At 36.0% G+C, this 19750-nt stretch overlaps 3 protein-coding genes across 3 annotated transcripts; 2 read left to right on the top strand and 1 right to left on the bottom strand.

Annotated features, from left to right (window-relative positions):
- Positions 1 to 4779: 4779 nt before the first annotated feature.
- On the top strand, positions 4780 to 7639 carry LOC142640351 (superoxide dismutase [Mn], mitochondrial-like). The gene is made up of 6 exons (XM_075814413.1): positions 4780 to 5198; positions 5757 to 5803; positions 5900 to 6025; positions 6163 to 6219; positions 6642 to 6719; positions 7325 to 7639. Exons 1-6 carry the CDS (start codon positions 4889 to 4891, stop codon positions 7415 to 7417), a joined length of 711 nt encoding a protein of 236 aa, XP_075670528.1. The 5' UTR covers positions 4780 to 4888; the 3' UTR covers positions 7418 to 7639.
- A 3113-nt stretch (positions 7640 to 10752) lies between these two features.
- Positions 10753 to 13545, top strand: LOC142639232 (small ribosomal subunit protein eS26y). Its single transcript, XM_075813371.1, has 5 exons — positions 10753 to 10893; positions 10987 to 11079; positions 11727 to 11811; positions 11901 to 12034; positions 13261 to 13545. Exons 1-5 carry the CDS (start codon positions 10891 to 10893, stop codon positions 13333 to 13335), a joined length of 390 nt encoding a protein of 129 aa, XP_075669486.1. The 5' UTR covers positions 10753 to 10890; the 3' UTR covers positions 13336 to 13545.
- Positions 13546 to 13958: 413 nt separating this feature from the next.
- Positions 13959 to 18113, bottom strand: LOC142639231 (uncharacterized). The gene is made up of 7 exons (XM_075813370.1): positions 17467 to 18113; positions 15190 to 15390; positions 14987 to 15086; positions 14667 to 14867; positions 14533 to 14595; positions 14254 to 14389; positions 13959 to 14214 (listed from the first exon to the last, which is right to left on the bottom strand). The coding sequence occupies exons 1-6, from the start codon at positions 18096 to 18098 to the stop codon at positions 14279 to 14281; spliced, it is 1308 nt and encodes a 435-aa protein (XP_075669485.1). The 5' UTR covers positions 18099 to 18113; the 3' UTR covers positions 13959 to 14214; positions 14254 to 14278.
- Between the last annotated feature and the right edge of the window lie 1637 nt (positions 18114 to 19750).

Below are 19750 nucleotides of genomic sequence, written 5' to 3'. Positions count from 1 at the left end.
AATGGATATCCAGGCTGTGAATCATGCATCAGTTAGGATTTTTAATAGTTGAATTGTACCATTTATTAGTTTGATCATGTTATTATAGTATTAACCTCAACACCGCTCTCTGATTATGCGTTACTGTCAATTAGTGTTTGGACCCTGGTGGATTTTTTTTTGTTTGTTGATTTTTGGTGTATTTAGATGACTAGTGAATCAATGTTCTTAGTAAGCTTCGTTAGCCTCTGTTATGAGTGTTTGGTGCTTCTTTAGCAGTTATTATACGAGTAGTTTGATTTTCAGTGCTTTTTAGCCTTTGGTGAGAAAATCATAGTTGGTTCTCAAGTAAGGAAAAGCACTATTACCACTTATCCAAAAAAAAGGAAAAACACTATTACCAAAAGAGCTATGGAGCTTACATGGAAATTTTGAGTTGTTCATTCATGTTGGACAGCTTTTAGTTGAAATGCCATGGATTCCACCAAGTAACTTTGGCAAAAATGTGGTCTACTGTATAGTTGACTTCATGTCTAGTTGAATCTGTCAAGATTTGATTGTCGGTCATGAGCTGATAACTGAATTTCGCATATGCATTTTCTCATATGCTATCTGCAAAATAGATCCACAGTTCTGGACAACAAATTATGCAGTACATCATTTGGGTTGTATCCTGATTCTAATTTATGAAAGAGCAAAGATAAATTCATGAAGCTAAACAAAGGGAAATGCCTTTTTCCAGTCACAATGACCAACCACAAACACCTTCTATTTTGTACTTCAGACTGGATTTTTTTTTTTACCTTGTATTTGCTATTCTATAAAGGTGATTGATGATTGATCCATATCGAGAAGAAAGTGCAGGGAGGCCTGAGAATTGAGAAATGCCCAAATTGAGGTTGCTTGATTGCTTGTGGTCATGTCTACCCATTTGCTGGAAACTGGGCAAAAATCAAGGCAAGAAGTGCTTGGAAGTTGCAAAACCAGGGGGAGAGAATTCTGCTTAGAGGGAACAATGCCCCCCTTTTTGCTTGGGAATTTCCAGGCCTGGGAAAAAAAACATTGAACTTAGCAAATAAAGAATTTTCTGTTAAAATAAGAATTTTTATGAGGTGTTCAGATTGGGTACTTCGGAATTTTCCGGTAGTGATCCAAGAGGCTGTTCTTTGCTAATATCTGGAGTAGTCTAAAGTTTATCTGCCTCTAGAATCCTCTCAAGTATGTCCATAGATTCAGCATTATCAGGAACAATTATGAGAAACCTGTTGGTGCAAATTGAGAAAGTTTAGATTTTTGCATAATAGGTTTTAACTGAGAGGGTGAGTGAGAGAGGCTGGCTCATTCTCCATCATATTAAGCAAGATGTCACTCTCTTATCCTGCTGGCAAATGATACCATATCTTCCAGTGTTAATCTCCATTTCTGCTAAATTTAATTGACAACCCAAGTTACCGTCTATGTTAGAGATTTTAAAAGCATTTAGTGTATTTGCCAATGCCATCCCCCCTGGACTTTAGGATGAAGTATAATTCTAAAATACATTTGACACTGCCATTTTTATCTCCACTGTTTGAAAGTTACCATGTGACACCGCTTTAGGATTCAGTTGAAATGCGGTGTCAAAGATGATGCTCTCAGGAGAACTATTTTTGGCACTCAGCCTTTTTTTGGTTAGAGTCCAATTGTTTTTACCAAAATGGGATGTTTAATTTGAAGTTTGTCAGAAAACATATTTGAACAAATTAGTCAATACTCCAAGACCCAAGCTGGCATCTTGCTTCAAGACAAGCATTATAGCTTTGATTTGGACTGCCTATCGAGTTCACTCAAGCCCTTAAACTCGTTCAGGCAACCAAAAAAAGGGTTGGTAGAACACTAGGGGCTGTTTGGATTTTTGAAAACAATCACTCATCACTTCTCACTCAATTTTCATTACTCGCAACTCATCACTTAAAATACTATTTCCTAAACTCACCCGTTTGACGCACTAATTTCAGCTTCTCATCATTCAATTTTTTCTACTTTTTGTACGACCCATACCTGAGCATCATGTCATAAGTTATGTTAGCCTACCCGCCTCACCCTCTCTCTTTTCATTTCATTTTCTTCCCCTTCAGTCACCATTGCCCTGTTACTCTCCCAACACAAACCCGAACCTAGCTAAGATGGAAGACGGCGCTGATCTCCTCCGACGTGTAGTGGCGATGCCGATCTCCCACCTTCTCAACCCACTGTCACCAAGGTTTGATTTTTTATAAATCCCTTAAGTTTTATCGGTAAAATTTGTAAAGATTTTTTGTGGGTATTGTTCTGTTTGAAAAGTTTGGTTCTTGATTTTTTTTTTTTTTTTTTATGGGTTTGAGACTGACATAGCAGTGCCGACGGTGGAAATGGAGAAGAAAAACAGCAATACCCGCTCATCACCCGTAACTCTGTTTGGTGCCGATTTGTGGGTATATCGGTTTGGTGCTTGTAATCTTTGAATGGGTTTGGTGCCTATAATCTATGGATATATGGGTTTCCTTTGAATGAGTTTGGTGCTTGTAATCTGTGGGTATATGGGTTTCCTTTGTATGGGTTTGATGCTTATAATTTCCTCTTTGATTCATTGATTTTCCAATCCGGTGAAAAGAAAAAAGAAAAAAATCGCAACCAAACTCAAAAACCAACGTGAAAAAGAAAGAAAAGAAGAAAAAAAATTGCAACCAAACCCAGAAACAAACGTGAAAAAAAAAAAAAGAAAAAAAGAAGAAGAAAGAGAACCCAAGCCCAGAAACCCAGTGAAAAGGAATGGAAAAAAAAAAAATTGCAAGCAAACTAGAAACCAACGTGAAAATGAAAGAAAAGAAGAAAAAATAAGAGGAAGAAGAAGAGAATAGAGAAAGGTGTGTCCAGACCTAGTGTGAAAGACAAAAAAAAGATAAAAAGATAACGTATGTTGAAGAGAGCAAAATGTCTGACTGTGGGACCCTCAGTGAATGTTTAACTACCAAAATGCCATAGAAACTCTGTTTCCATAACTTAAAAATGCCTAAAATGTATTTTTAATTTTCATAACTCATCACTCAAAAATCAAAGAATTGAGTAATGGAAACAAAACTTGAAAACAAATCTAAACAGATTTTTTTTCGTAGGACCACATATTTTGAGTTATGGGTAATGGAAACAGAATTATGAGTTATGGAAACAGCAAATCCTAACAGCCTACTCACTCCTTTTTGGGCTAAAAGGAACTGAAGGAGGTGAGTTTAACTAACAAAAATTGAAAAATCTACTCAACTAACCCCAATTTGATCAACAACTCAAGTAGATAAAAATACATGCATTTGTAGATACATTTTAAATTCTTATTATATGGAATTGGAATACTTGTGGTATTTGTTCCTCCCTTGCCTTGTCCTTTTTTTTTATAATAAAATAATTCCATAATTACAATAAAAGAAAAAATATTTGAAAACACCAGCGGAGTTGGAGTTACAAGACTGTTAGCAAATAAGGCCTATAAATCTTAAACCTATTTTGAAGTTCAATCCTTTTCCCCCTTGATTTAACGAAATGTAGAATTCAATTTGGAATTGAGTACCTTATTATAATTATGTGTGAGTTTCCGTTCAAACCTACCAAACCAAGTCCAAAGGCAATTCCACCCAATTAAAACTGACGTGCAAATCCTAAACGGTTGTTTTGTATTTGGAAATGGTTTTTTCTATGGTGGCTAATGCTGCCCACAGGGACAAGGTAAACTACTGCAATGGGTATGACAACAATTTGGCTGTATGGGCCTCATTCTCAATCGTTTCACTGAAACAATGTCCACAGAGATAATAAGAGCTCTAGCTCATTTCTACTTAATCTGAGCTCCTACAGCTAGAATGGCCCAATTGTATACCATTGTCTTAAAACTTAATAGTAGAAGATCCTGAAATGAAAACCTTGGAGAAAATCTTCTTCTGCTTTTATCAACAAACTTAGACATGTTTTTTTGTTTTGTTTTTCTTTTTCAAATGACATTTTTATATGGGGGAATGAAAATAATTGTCATTTTCCCTAAAAAACTGAAAAAGAACTTGTTGATCATGAAATTTAGTCTAGATTCCTTTTTTGTTAGTTATAATTTGATTCCTAAAGATTTTGAATTATGTCAATTTTTCTTTTCTATGTAATATTAAATAAATTAATTATATTTGAAACAAAATTGTTGAGGCAATAAAACAAAAAAAGAGTAAAATTTTTGTATTACACAGAACATGAGAGTGACACGTGGTCATTTTTAAACATGTGTAGATGCAAGGCAAACCAACCATTAAAAAAAAAAAAAAGACCAAAGAAGAAATGAATATATTTATTGTTTTGGTGATAATGTTTTCTAAAAAATGAGTTATATTTCAAAAAATATTTTCTATAAAATTATTTCATTTTTCTTTATTTAGTAGTAACCTTAAATAAGTTGAAAAATACTTTTCAACTCAAAAAGAATTTTAAAAAAAATCTAAAAATAAGTTATATTTTCAGTTAACCAAAAATAATTTTCCCTTAATTCATTTTTTTCCTAATGGTACACTGAAATTCATGAGAAACTATTTTTACCCAAAATTTTCCATCAGGTCGGCATTTGGATTTTAGCAAAAAAAAAAGGGCTTAATGGAGATGACACGTGTTCAAACCGGTGGGTCGCATTTCGGAATTCCGCACCCAGATTCGAATCGATTCGATTTTTTTATCACACAGGGACGGTAGCTCAGCTCCTCTCTCTCTCTCTCTCTCCTATATATATATATATATATATATATATATTAATATATAAATATATATATAAAAACCACTACACCTCTTTTTCTCAATTCTCCAATTTCTCACATACATTTTCAATCTGCTGTTGTTCTCTTCTCTCTCTCTATAGACTTTTCCGATGGCTTTCCGGCCTCTATTGAGCAGAACCTTAGGGTTAACGCAAACCTTGACTCACTCTCACTCTCACTCTCACACTCTGACTCAGCTCCGCGGCTTGCAAACCTTCTCGCTTCCCGATCTCTCATACGACTACGGCGCTCTCGAGCCCGCCATTAGCGGCGAAATCATGCAGCTCCACCACCAGAAGCACCACCAGGCTTACATTACCAACTACAACAAGGCTCTCGAGCAGCTCCAAGACGCCGTCGCTAAAGGCGACTCCTCCTCCGTCGTCAAGTTGCAGAGCGCCATCAAGTTCAATGGCGGAGGTCTCTCCCTCTCTCTCTCTCTCTCTCTCGCTTCTTCTTTTTTTAATTATTATTATTTTTGATTTATGTATGAAATGTTAGCATATTGTTTGGATGATTTAATTGTTTTTAATAAAACTGTTGTGAATTTATGAAGCTTTTGTTGTGACTTGTGAGAATTGGATTGTTAATGGAGGAGTATATCTTTTGAGAATTGTTATTAATGGATGTTGATAATTATTGATACAATCGGTTTAATAAACAAAAGTAAAATCGTTAGGATATTGATGCAATGGAATCATAATCTGAAATTGTTGCTGTGAGTAATTAACAGTTTGAGATCTTCCTGGGGGCTTTGCTTTTGTTCATCCTTCTGATTCTTGTAGCTAAAGAGTAAAATTCAAATTCTTTGTACAAGAATTTGCTTGTTTCTATTGCATTTTCATGTCTTTAGTTTAGGTGATCAAAACTTAACCCAATTTAATTTTCCTCATGGGCATTGTCTATATCATCATTTTACTGTTAAAAGTTAGTCATCCTTAACTTTGTTTTACCTAGAATGATTTATTTTCCTTGCAGGTCATATCAACCACTCAATTTTCTGGAAGAATCTAACTCCTGTTTCTGTAAGTTTATGTCTTTAGCTCTCTTTTTTTTCAAGTCATTTTTTTTTTTTAATGTTTAAGAAACTTCTTTTACCAAGTGCTTTTTATACATGGCAGGAAGGAGGTGGTGAGCCCCCACATGGTTCCTTAGGTTGGGCTATTGATACTCATTTTGGTTCCATGGAAGCACTTGTGCAAAAGATCAGTGCAGAAGGTGCTGCTTTACAGGGCTCCGGATGGGTGGTAGGTTTTGCAGCTTGTGTGGTTTCCAACATTCATTTCATGCCTCTAATCATTGGCTGGTTCATTCAGTGAATTCTGCTATTTTTTTGGGGTGGGGGTGTTTGTATGGTCCTTTTGACATATTTGTGTCTTGGCAGTGGCTTGGTCTGGACAAGGACTCGAAGAAACTTGTGGTTGATACAACCACAAATCAGGTAAAATTTATACATATGCAATCAAAAAGTTATCTAGCAATGATCATTCATATTTCCAATTCCTCTTCAATTGACTGTAATTTATTCCATTTTTGTTGAATTTTGAAACCCTTAGTAGGACTTTTGGTGTCAAACTTTGATACTGTCTGGTTTGGATTGGTTCTTAAGCTTGTTACCTTGAGCATAATTTTTATGTTGGAGCCTGGATATATGTTGCTATCTTAACCCTCAATTTTATGAGGTTTGCAATTCCGAGGAATTCCTATGATTCAAAAAGATTGATGTTAAACATAGTGCTGAACTTGCTTTTGAACATGGTTCATCTACTCTTTGCGTATATATATATCTGTCAAAATGTCTTTGATTGTCTTAACATGCGGATAAAACTCTATTACTTAAATTCTGAAATTATTTTTCTGCAGGACCCACTGGTAACTAAAGGAGCAAATTTAGTTCCACTGCTCGGTATAGATGTTTGGGAGCATGCCTACTACTTGCAGGTAAATTAGTATTACTTTAGATTGCTATTCATGATATCTCAAATGTGGTTGCTTGATGATTGAAACTTTTAATTATGATGTTTGTGTTGAAATTCTTCTAAACGATGGCCAGGATTTTGCAAGAGTACACGGTTTATAATGACATTTAATAATCTTTTTCTTGAATTATTATCTTTCTTCATTTCCACTTTGGGCTCAGGAGTTTGTTAGAGACGTGGTACATAGGCTTTAGTTTAATGAAATCTACTCCCATGATTACTAATCCCCAGGGTGTTGAATATTCTCGCCTTTCTGGGGTGGGAGTGGATGAGACTAAAGAGGGTATCAACATGGGTTGCCTTCATTGATATATCAGAAATTAATTGCACTGCTCTTATTTTACCTTGAGCTAGATTATTTTATGGAGGTAAATGGTTGGCGACTGGTGATTGTTTATGAAAGCTGTTGTTACTTGTTAGAAGACTGCTTTATATATCTATTTTACAATTTATAAAGCAATATTTACTAAATTGTTGACTGGTATAATATTTCTCTTTAAAATGCAAATTTTAACTATGATTTGCTTCTCTATCATTAATGACATTTCTGTTTTACTCATGTTGCAGTACAAGAATGTCAGACCAGACTATCTAAAGAACATATGGAAAGTTATTAATTGGAAATATGCCAGTCAAGTGTATGAGAAAGAATGCCCTTGAGTTCCAATTCATCTTTCAAGACGGGCTTCCGGCTGGCGTTGCAGTTGGTTCATGAAATAAAATGATATGGTCAAAACATTGAGGGACATTGTTTTTGTTGAGGTGTTTGATTAATATTGTATCTCATGTATGAAAAATCTAATTATGTAGAGCTATGTGCTCATTACAGCTTTATGCTTATTCCAAAATATGAAAATTCACCCCTCTTGGCATTACCTTTTATTGATAATGTTGCTTTTGTTTGTAATTTTATGGCTTCTAGCAGTTCAGTTCTTATGGCATTATAGATGTGCTACTTCACTGTTACGCGGGCTTTATTGTGCCCATTACATTGTGGCTTATGGAAATGAAATCTCCCAGGGTGGCCTATGCGACTCTTTGAGCAAATTTGTGACCTCGGCATTTGTTGCTCTAGTTATTCACGAGTTGGTTTATTTAAATGGTTACTCTGATTTCCATTTTAAGTCCAAACTTCAAAGTACATGTGTTATGGCAACTAATGTGATATCCAGATTATCTAGATTGGTATTGGACTAGTTAACCGAAGTGGACCAAATAGGACAAAAGTGGAACAAAGTGGACTGAATAGGGCCAAAGTAGATACAATGGACCAAATAGGACCGACTAGGACCAAATAAGACCGAATGTGAATGAACTGAGTAGGACCAAAGTGGACCGTATAAGACCGAAGTTGACAGAATGGACCGAAGCAGGCAGGATGTTCGGACCAATGTGGACCGAACAGAATCGAATAGAACCAAAGTAGACCGAATAAGACTGAAGTGGGAATAATGGACCGATTAAGACCAAATTTGACAGGATGGACCGAATGGACCGAATATGTCCAAATTGGACTGAAGTGGACAGGATGGACCAAATAGGAGCAATGTGGACCGAAGTAGATTGAATAGGACCAAAGTAAACTGAATGGACCTAATTGAACCAAAGTAGACCAAATAGGACCAAGGCGGACCAATAAGACCAAATAGGACGGATTTATACTGAAGTGGATTGAATAGGACCACAGTGGACTGAATAGGAACATATTTGCTAGAATGGACCAAATAGGAGCAATGTGAACCGAAGTGGATCGAATAGGACTAAAGTGAATTGAATTGGACCGAATAGAACCGAAGTGGACTAAATAATACTAATGTGGACCTAATAGGACTAAAGTTGACAGGATGTATCGAATAAGACCGATTAGGACCAATGTTGACCGAGGTACACAACATAAATATAAGATAAACATGTTTGTAATTGTCAAATTTGATTCAAAATCAAATAAATAAAATAATGATGTTGTGAAACCTTCAAAGTGAGGTAACAAATATAAATGAAGAATATATATGATTCTAAGTTTTATTTATTGATTCTTATTGAATAATGTGATCCATACATAATTAATAAATATAGGATATTCAATGTTTGGCACCTTGTTGTCAATATGGTTTCGATGTATTTGACATCATAAAAAAAGGTGCACATAGTTGTTATTGTAGTTGAATTTATGGTTTGGTTACATGGGCTTTATGCATGTTTGGCATGTGAAGATTGGATGATCTTCTTGTACTTGGTCATGGTGTGTTTTTTCTTCTATATATCTCACTAATGTTTTTAGTGTGGATTTCCCATGGCTTGAAAGTTGAAGCTACAAGTATAATGTTACTTAAATTTTCTATTAGGGTAATTACTTCCTATATGGATGAATGGGTCAAGCTTATTCTAGTTGTAAGGTCACAATTTGTACCCAGACCCAAGATTAAGATTGGGATAGACCCAAAAAGCCTAATACAATGAATTTGTAGAGAGTGGGTTTTAAACTTAGGTTCTAGTGATTTTAAATAACAACGATGATGGGCTAGATTATAACATCATACACATAGAGTAGTTTATATAACAGCAATCATTCTCGAATTAAAGCCGAGAATACTGGATCTTATATTTCACTTTTCTCAAGTACAGATTACAACTATTGATCTTCAGCTCTACAGGGTTGTCTTCTCTCTTTTTTCCGATCCCCCTTTTTCCTTGGGACCTCCCTGCTTCTTATTCATCCTCCCCCTCTTCATTCTCACTCTCCACGTGTAGCTCTAGACAGCTCACCTAGATCCTTGTCCCATCAGCACCTTCCTGAAATCTTTAGATAATAACTGTAAGGCTGATCATCACTGTTCAAATATCACTGCCTCATTAATGCGGCCAGAGACTTAGGTACAAAGCATTCAATGCGGTGATAATAGCTTTCTCTAAGATATTTCCCATCCATTCTTCCCCTCTGTGCCTTTAGAAAACATATCTTCACCCACTAGACCTACGAAAATATCATCCTAGCCAACATAGCGTATCATCTGATCTTCATTTCTTTTGGTTGAGGAAATACCCCTCCTCGGACTATTTCCACTAACCTATTTCGCAACAGTCAATCTGTCTCGGATAGGTTTGACACCTTTATTATCATCAATTCGTCCTCGGATAGGTAAGTATCCCCAGGTCAGGCCCAAGCCCCAAAAACATGCCTTGGACCTTTTGTCCTCACACTAGTTATTTTAATCTTATATCTTATCAAACAGTTATTTTAATCCTATATGATTTTTAGGAGAGTAAGTCGGCTACTCATCTTTTATTGTGAAGGAATTTGCCTTGCATACAAACATGCTTTGGAAGCAAGTCAAAGACTTACTCCCACTCTAAGAAAACACAAATCCTAATTGGAATCTAAATACAACCTACATATTGGATATTAAAAGGAATGACTGACATTTGATTTTTTTTTTTTTTCAAATAAACAAGGAATTAAAAAAAATAAAAATGATGTGTTAGATAAATAAAGAATTAAAAAAATAAAAATGATGTGAAAATTTGTTAAACTACCAAAGCTTATGTGGCATAATATAGAAGAGAAAGTCAAACATCATCGCCTATATCTATATCTATATCTATATATATATATATATATATATATATATATATATATATATATATAATAATTGATGTTAAATCTTAATTTTATATAGTTTTAACTAATTATAAATAGTTAAAAGTAAGAATCTTTTTTTTAAAAGTATTAAGAACGTTTATAATCTATTATGTTATTGATAAATATCATATTTTATTTTAAAATTTTATAAAATCCAAAAAAATTCAATTCTAATTATAAAAAATATCCTTAAAATTAGTAGAACACATTGTTCTCTATTCCTTCTATTAAAACGATATGAAAAAAAGAAAAAAGGTGAATTCGTGTATATAGAGAAATTGAGGGGGAGAAAGTAGAAATAGGTAGAAATAGGAGGAGGGGTTTTACTATTTACTAATAGTTAGCTGGCTAGGGCACCGTGGCATATATAAAACCGCATTCTTTTTCATTAGCAAAGTCTTAACACCCACATATCACTCTCTCTCTAGCGGCATAAACCCTAGCTGGTACTCAGAGCCGGCGACTCCGAACGCCTCAGATCTCCTTCGCAACCATGGTTAGATCTCTCTTCCAATCCTCAATTCTTCATCTCCTTCTTTCATTTCTGCTTGTTTCATTCACTGTTCTAATCTCCCTCTCTGATTTGCAGACTTTCAAGCGCAGGAATGGTGGTCGCAACAAGCATGGCCGTGGTCACGTCAAGTTCATCCGCTGCTCCAACTGCGGCAAATGCTGCCCTAAGGTTTTTCTCCTCTTTTTTCCTTTCGTTTTCCGTTTCATCTCAATCTATAAATTGTGCCGTTTTGTGTTTGTTTTTCAAGTTTAAACTGTGGTTATATGTGTAAATTGTGATTTATGTGATTATTATTGGTGGGCTTGTAAGGTTGAGTGGAATTGATGGATATGCATGTGATTGTGTTTGTATGAATATATATAATACTCCTTTCTTGTTATGAAAATGTTAAAGAAAATAAAATATGGTTTAGATTGCGAATTTATGTTTACAATATGTAGATGCAATAACAACTAAGCCTTAGTCCCGAATTGCTATGTAGTCTCCACAAATCAGGGCCAGTTACATGGGTTATGAACAAAATATATAATACTGACCATAAATCATAGTGGGGTTTACATTATGTTGGTGCTTTTCATCATTATTACAAAACCAGGCGGGACAACGTGAGATTTTTTTTTTATTTTTTTTATGTGCGCTATTTGTCTATTTTTTCAGTTGTGTCGAGTTTACAAATATGTGCTTATCTTCGTGTTATTTGTTTGTGTGTTGGTAATTGAAAGTGCGATTATGTATATTATTTTGGGTGTATGCAAGTTGGTTAAAGTGTTAAACTGTAGATTTTGACTTGTGATTTGGGTTTTTCTTGAAAAAAGGACAAGGCTATCAAGAGATTCCTTGTGAGGAACATTGTTGAGCAAGCTGCAGTTAGGGATGTTCAAGAAGCCTGCGTCTATGACCGTAATATATTTTTCCTCTCTTCTTTTTATATTTTTCAGTGTTTATCTCTTGCATTTATATTTTGCTGAAAATGTACACTTTTCATGCAGAGTATGTTCTTCCAAAGCTGTATGCAAAGATGCAGTACTGTGTTTCCTGTGCTATTCACTCACATGTTGTGAGGGTTCGCTCTCGCACTGATAGGAGGAAGCGTGACCCACCACAGCGTTTCCTCAGGCGTAGGGTATGTTTGCATCTGTTTAGAGCCTTTTATGCCAATGGTTTTGCCATTGATTCACTTTATATGCTTCAAGATTTAAATAAGAAATATGCAACTGGAGACTTGGTGTTTATTGTTTTTATGTCATACTAATTGGAAGTTTTGTCTCTTAATTGCCAAAATTGTTGAACTTCCGAACCTTGCCCTGCTTAATTGAGTCCCAAAACAACTGCTAAGCATCCTGAAAATGGTTAGTTTTGAAAATCTGCTGAACTGAACCTTAAATCTATGGGAATTAATTCCTTTGAGCCTATCTAAACTGAAATCTTCATTCTCTTCTCTTCTATCAGAGTTGCTTTTGGGGACTTCTATTGGACATAAAATGGATCCATTGTACTTTATGTAGCATTTCACAGTAGGAAGCCATAATCTACTCTGGAGACAAATTTTTTGTTAGCATTTTATGTTTACTGTTGTGAAGGCTGTGATTCTCATTAATTTACTCTAAATAATTATTTCTGGGATAGCATCAAATCAAATTCTTTTTGCGGTGTCCATGCATCTGCCTATTTGGTTCACACTTAGCATGCTGCTGGATGCATCTCGTGTGGTAATTGGTACCTTGTTTTCTCCAATGGATGTTAGATTTGCACTTTGAAGGGACCAGTAACACTTTTGAATGGTTTAGATATTTATACAGTTAGAGGGTGTCATTTTCTGTTAATTTCAAATGGGTTTGTGATAATTAAGATTGGGTAAAACTTAGGTTCCAACACATTATTATGTTCCCAAATTAAATTCAAAAACCTGGTTTTATTGACCAATAAATGCAAACTATGTTATATTTTCCAGGGACAATTAAATTCAATGTAACTATGTGTTTGGATTTAATTGGAGAGCTTAATGTAATGCATGTAAAATACTGTTGCTAAGTTTTCCCATTACAATTTCCTAATTGGCTGTTTCTTCTGTGAAATTAGGAAATTGTAATTCTAGTTCTTGGATTAGGAAAAAAACTTGATTCCTCCTTTTTCTCTGCACATTCATGGAAATATCTAGCAGTGTTTTTGTTTGTTTTTTTAATATGTAGTCAGCAATAAGCCATATGAATTTATTCTTGTTGTCTTTTATGAGATTATGAGGATGAGCCCTTTGAATTAACTGATTCTTTGGCTTATGTTGCAATTGTCTGCCTTTATTACTTTGTCTGCTTTTCCTAAACTGGTTCATTGCGTTCTGTGATTTTTCAGGATGATCAGCCAAGGCCTGGGCTGCCTGGTCAAGCACCCCGCCCTGCTGGAGCTGGGAATCCTGCCCGAACATAAAAAGCTGTTAAGCTTATCACATATGCAGTCGTTGCTGTCCCTGGACCTTTCAGTTTTGTCTAGGAAATCTTAATGGTTTAATTTACTGTTTTCTTTATGGATGTTTGATTCGATGAGAATGGGACCTGGGAATCCATGAATTTAATTTTCAAAACATGATTGTGTACTTAATTGAGTTTTGACATATCAGTTTTATTTGCAATTGTCTTCCGCCTCCCCGCTCATTTGCTTTACCGTGTGCAATGCTGAGGTATAGATCATTGCATAAATAGTGCGACTGTGCGATAAAAAGTTAAAAAACTGAACTCCAAAAGACGTATTCTCTACAGGTTTATATTGTAATATAGGACCTTGAGAAGATGGTCTTCCCCTTTAATATATAAGATTGTTAAGCAGCCCTGAGCTGATTGTTGAAACTTATCTGATAAAGGTGATTTGTCTTGGACAATTGAATAACAATGCTAAGAAGAGTGCTCGATGCTTAAGCTGCATTTGAATTCGATTTAGCTTTTGATATTGTGTTACGCTGGAAAAGGAGAATTTTTTCAGCCAAAAAAGTAAAAGAGAATTCTTTTTTTTTTTTTTCTCTTAAAAATGATGATCTTTTAAAAGATTAGGCCCGGTTGTATTTGTATGATTGAAAGTTTCTAAGAAGAAATGAAGAATACAATTTGCCTCACAGTAAGCTGTACATCATTCCTCGAACACTATTTAAGACGCATTTTGTTAGCCGCGTCTTTACCTTCATTCGCTTTTAATCTAATCTACCGAGTCTCAAACAAGAACTCATATAGTCCTATCATTTGCAAAATCTGGAATCACTCCTCTGATCGAGCTTTGCACTTCCAGGATTCAAGTTTGGGCAACAGAATTAGGTGCCTTTCAAATCAACTGTGTTGAGCACCAACAGTACTGCACCATGCCAAATCACTCAAACATATTTTTAACTATGACACTCCTGTAGATTCTTGGCAATTCTGATGCATACTGTCATGGGACAGTTTGTCTTGATTGCATTGGAAGCAATGTGTGACCTACTCGCAGCATACCCCTCCTGCAAGAAACCAACTCACAATGAACTTTGGATTTTCCAGAGGGTTAATTCTCCTTTATGCAATAAAGAGAAGACACTCGTGTCGAGTGTTACTTAGCTGAACGCAAGCAAATGGTTACCAAAGAGAATACTGGGTATGTTACCTTGTGAATGGTGCTCATCATGGTCATTAGGGGTGGAGAATTTACTTTCGCACGGCTTGCCACCTGGGAAATAAACTTGTAATTATGCGTAAGTCGCATTCATATAATTTGTGGAAGCAATTTTGCAGGAGTACCTCATCCAACTTGATGTAACCAAATGATAATCTGGGGTCACTTTCATCCACCATTAGTTTCAAAAGTTTTTCAAGGTCAGTTCCTTTACCACTGCCCACCCATCCCCATTGCTCCGCTAAGTTCAACATTTCTGTTACATAGGCGGCATCATGAAGAGGTCCCGTCCAAAGAGGCCCTGATACCACAGGGTAGCTAGAAACCTGGAAAGAATTCAAAGAACCAACATAACATTCTATATACACAGTACACCAACTCTATTATACCATATAGTAGTAGCGAGAAAAAGCCCCAGATCCCAATAGGGAGTAGTGGAACGTACCTTCGAATCACTACAGGGGCAGCTGATCTGACCAAGTTTATCCCAAGAAATTGTGTCAGAATTTCCACACTGGTGGCAGTAGCTGATGAAACCATAATATCTGTAATAAACCATTAAGCAACTGATTATCTGCAACATTGATGACTAGATGCCTAAATCCCAAAGCCTTAACAAATATGAACGAACACAACTATATATCTTACCTATCATCAACAAGCTTCCCACGATTTAACTGGAGCATGACTCGAAAAACAGGCCCGTGGTATGAATAGTATGAAAATAGCGGTGTGACATTATAACCAAGCACGGATGCTTCCCTTACAGCACCACCTATAAGCATTCGCAAACCAACCTCATTCGAAAATGGCATTGGACGAACATAAGCTCCATATGCAGCTAATGAACTAGCGAGAAAATTTGAGTCATAACCGTTTCCACTCCACAAACGAAACATACTAACTAGCTAAGTAGATAAATTTATCAAACAAAAAGGGAAGAGGAAAAAAAATCCAATTGCCCAAATGTTAAGAACGGTAAAATGTGCAAGCGTTCAAATAATCATGACATGTACTAGTGTATATAAATTGGTCATACAGTAAAAGAAGTGCTACATTCACAATATTTTCATAACAAATTCTAAATGGTAAGTTGTTATTGGTTCTAAGTTATAGACATAATAATAAAGAGTCATCTCAGTGAAACTAACAAGTCATCATAGGTTTCAAGCGTGAGTGAAGTGTGAATGAACATTAAACTCACACATGTGAACAAATGTTAAGCATGAACGACATGTGTGGCATGTGTGAGCAAAAGTTAAGCATGCGTGAATGAACATTAAACATGTATGAGCAAATTTTAAGCATGAGTGACATGTGTGAGCAAACGTTAAGCACGAGTACCATGAGTGACATGCTTAACGTTTGCTCACACGTCACTCATGCTTAAAATTTGCTCATACATGTCATACATGCTTAGTGTTCATTCACACATGTCACTCTTGCTTAACGTTTACTCACACTAAGCATGAGTGACATGTGTGAATGAACATTAAGCATGAGTGACATGTGTGAGCAAACGTTAAGCATGTGTGAATGAACATTAAGCATGTGTGAGCAAAAGTTAAGCATGAGTGACATGTGTGAATGATCATTAAGCATGTATGAGCAAATTTTAAGCATGAGTGACATGTGTGAGCAAATGTTAGCGTGTCACACATGCTTAATGTTCATTCACACGTCACTCATGCTTAACATTTGCCCATACATGTCACACATGCTTAATGTTCATTCGTACATGTCACTCATGCTTAACGTTTACTCATACTAAGCATGAGTGACACGTGTGAATAAACATTAAGCATGAGTGACACGTGTGAGCAAACATTAAGCATGAGTGACATGTGCGAATGAACATTAAGCATGTGTGACATGTATGAGCAAATTTTAAGCATGAACGACACGTGGGAATCAACATTAAGTATGAGTGACATGTGTGAGCAAACGTTAAGCATGAGTGACATTTGTGAATGAAAATTAAGCATGTGTGACATGTATGAGCAAATTTTAAGCATGAGTGACGTGTGAATAAAAATTAAATGTGTATGACATGTGTGAGCAAACACTAAGCATAAGTAACATGTGTTAATGATCATTAAGCATGAGTGACATGTATGAGTAAATTTTAAGCATGAGTGACATGTATGAATGAAAATTAAGCACATGTGACATGTGCAACCAAACATTAAGCATGAGTGACATGTATGAATGAACATTAAGCATGTGTGACATGTGCGAGCAAGCGTTAAGCATGACTGACATGTGTGAATGAACATTAAGCTTCAAACCTTAAGCATGAGTGACATATGATCGTCCCTCGGTTATGAGGATGACAACATAGTTTAAAAACCCGGATCAGAGTGGCCACTTCAATTGGGAACCGGACCCTTAACCGGTCTGGTAAAAACTATAAAAACTGAAAGTTCAACGGTAAAAATCACTAATTCAACTAATAAAAACCGAGAATTGGAACCTAATGACACCTACACCTTGATATGTTAAGTGGAATTTACCTATTATTTTTACAATAGGATAATATTCTACCGCTTTTATTAAAAAGCAAAAAGTCTAAACATTTTTTTTTTTTTGGTTGAGAATAAGCAAAAAAGTCTAAACATAAATATTGACTTGTCATGTTGAATTGATGTTAACAAAAGTACTCTTAACAGTGGACCCATATAATAATAAAAGTGATGTTATTAACAAGTTACTAGCCGTTAGGAGAAAAAAAAATTGTGAAAATTTTACACCTACCTTGTCAGAAGTTATAAAAAATTAGAGAGAAATATTACAAATTTTATTATAAAAACTTTTTTTTTTTTAAATATACAAATTGAAATTGTAGTAAAATTGGAAATATCTGAAACGTCACTCAAAATAGCTCAGCCCAAATAGGTGAAAAAATGAGAAGTGAAAGTGACTCACTGATGAGGGCGGTGACCACCGGATGAGTAACCATCGGTAGAAGTAACATAAAGCAATCCACCATCCAATTTCAAAGCATTCATCGCATTCCTCAGGAAAAACGACGAGTCGCTCCCAAACGAATCCACGTCTATCAAATCAAAGAAATCCCTTTGCAGATAACGCTCCGCCATTACTCTATTCGCATCGAAATGCGACACGACCCATCTCCTCTCGTTCTCTCCGAAACCCCTATCGACGCGAGACAGGTTCTCTGATATGGTTCTCCGATACTCTTCGTTCGCGTCGTTTGCGAGCACGAAATCGGCCTCGGCTTCGACCAGGTACCGGAGAGACCGGATGCCGCAACCGCAGAGAGCGTCGAGAACACGGAGTTTGGATTTGGATTTCTTGTAGAGAGAGGCGGCGAGAACGCTGAGGTCTCGGCCTGTGGCGCTCTCGTGCCGGAAGAAGGTATCACCTGTCTCGAATTCATGACCCCTTTCGGTTTGGTACTCGGATTTGAAGCTCGGCCTCGATTGGGTGAGGAATTTAGGGTTAGGGTTTTGGGGAAAGGGAATGGGAATGGGAATGGGAATGGGGTTGAAGAGAAACGGGGAAGGGGATAGGGTTTTAGGAGCGAGATTTAACATGGCGGGAAATGGGTTGGCTTAAACTGTTAGCTAAGCTTGGCGGCATTTATTATATGGGATAATGAGACATACCATTTATTTTTATAATTTACTAAAGTCGTAATTTATAACTTATTGAGTATTGACAATTCAATCAAGTAAACAGAATTTTATTTTTAAATAACATTAAATATTAAAAAATTTAGTTAGTTGCCACGTTTTAAAACAATGTTGAAAACTAGCATCTCGAGTGTCTAAAACTCGAGTTCCCAGATAAAACTCGAGTTTTTAAGTCTCGATTTGTAAGTGGTGGTACCTGATGTGGAAGAAAAATCCACGTGGAACCACGTTGAAATCGAGTTTTTGAAACTCGATTTGCTTCAGCTTGAAATCGAGTTTCAAAAACTCGATTTATCATCATTTTCATCAGTTTCTGAAACTAGCGTCCCAGCGCCCAGACGCCCAGACGCTCCATCTCCTTCAAACCCCAAACCCTCTACCGCATCTCATCGGCGGCAGAAAAACCCATCGGCGGCATAAAACTCTTGTCTCCTCTCATCGGCGACCTCGCAGCTCATCGGCGACCTCGCATCTCATCGGTGGTAGAAAACCCATCGGCGACCTCGCATATCATCGGTGGTAGAAAACCCATCGGCGACCTCACAGCTCATCGGCGACCTCGCATCTCATCGGCGACCTCGCATCTCATCGGTGGTAGAAAACCCATCGGCGACCGCTCACTCAGCTCTCTCACTGTCTCGCACTCTCGTCCACTGGGATTTTGTTTTTCCCTCATTTCCAGGTAAGGCCAGAACTTAGAGAGGGTTATTCCGGTAGAAATGGAGTGTGGTAGAGTGGGCATTGTTGTGTAAATCTCGAGTCTCAAAGACTCGAGATCTGTGAGAATTTTTTTTTGTGTGCCGTAGAACTCGAGTCTATCAGACTCGAGTTAAATGTGTTTTTATTTTTATAAAAATCGAGTTTTGAAGACTCGAGATCCAGGTGGCATTTTTCTCCACCTCAGCGAGCACAAAGCGAGTCTTGTAGACTCGAGTTTTAATGTGAATCTCGAGTTTTTGAAACTCGAGTTGTTATTTTCCTTTATTGTTTCAAACCATGCCTAACTTACTATATTCATGCCATCCACATGCCTAATCTGCACATTCCCCCCAAGTAAACATCTTATCAAAATAAAATTTTAAAAAAATAAAAATCAAGTGAACATGGGTTTCAACCTCCAAAATTACTCCAAGTTTACGTGATAATTTGAACAACCATTCACGTGTGCTTTTAGTTGTATAATTTATTTGACAAGTTATATGATTTGTTTAAATAAATTAGTAAGTTGTGTATATGTTAGAAATTGAACTTTGAATGATAGTATAGTTTAAACTAGATTAGTTTCTGATAGTCTAGTTAACAAAAGGATAATAATTGATTTTTTAAAAGAGTAGAAATTACTTTTAGAAAATACATATTATAATTTTTTTGTTGAATAGAAAAATTATATATATATATATATATATATATATATATATATATATATATATATATATATATATTACTGAATAAAAAATATATTTTGTATTAAGCCATTAATGCATCCCAGTGATGGCATCTTTCCCATTTGTTAATATGAAAAAACAAAAGCAACAAATCATAAATTAGTTGGA

This window comes from Castanea sativa, chromosome 6 (genome assembly GCF_040712315.1).
Source record: "Castanea sativa cultivar Marrone di Chiusa Pesio chromosome 6, ASM4071231v1".
Classification (NCBI taxonomy): Eukaryota; Viridiplantae; Streptophyta; class Magnoliopsida; order Fagales; family Fagaceae; genus Castanea; species Castanea sativa.
The sequence above is the reverse complement of the archived record's forward strand: the minus strand, read 5'-3'. Positions and strand labels throughout refer to the sequence as shown.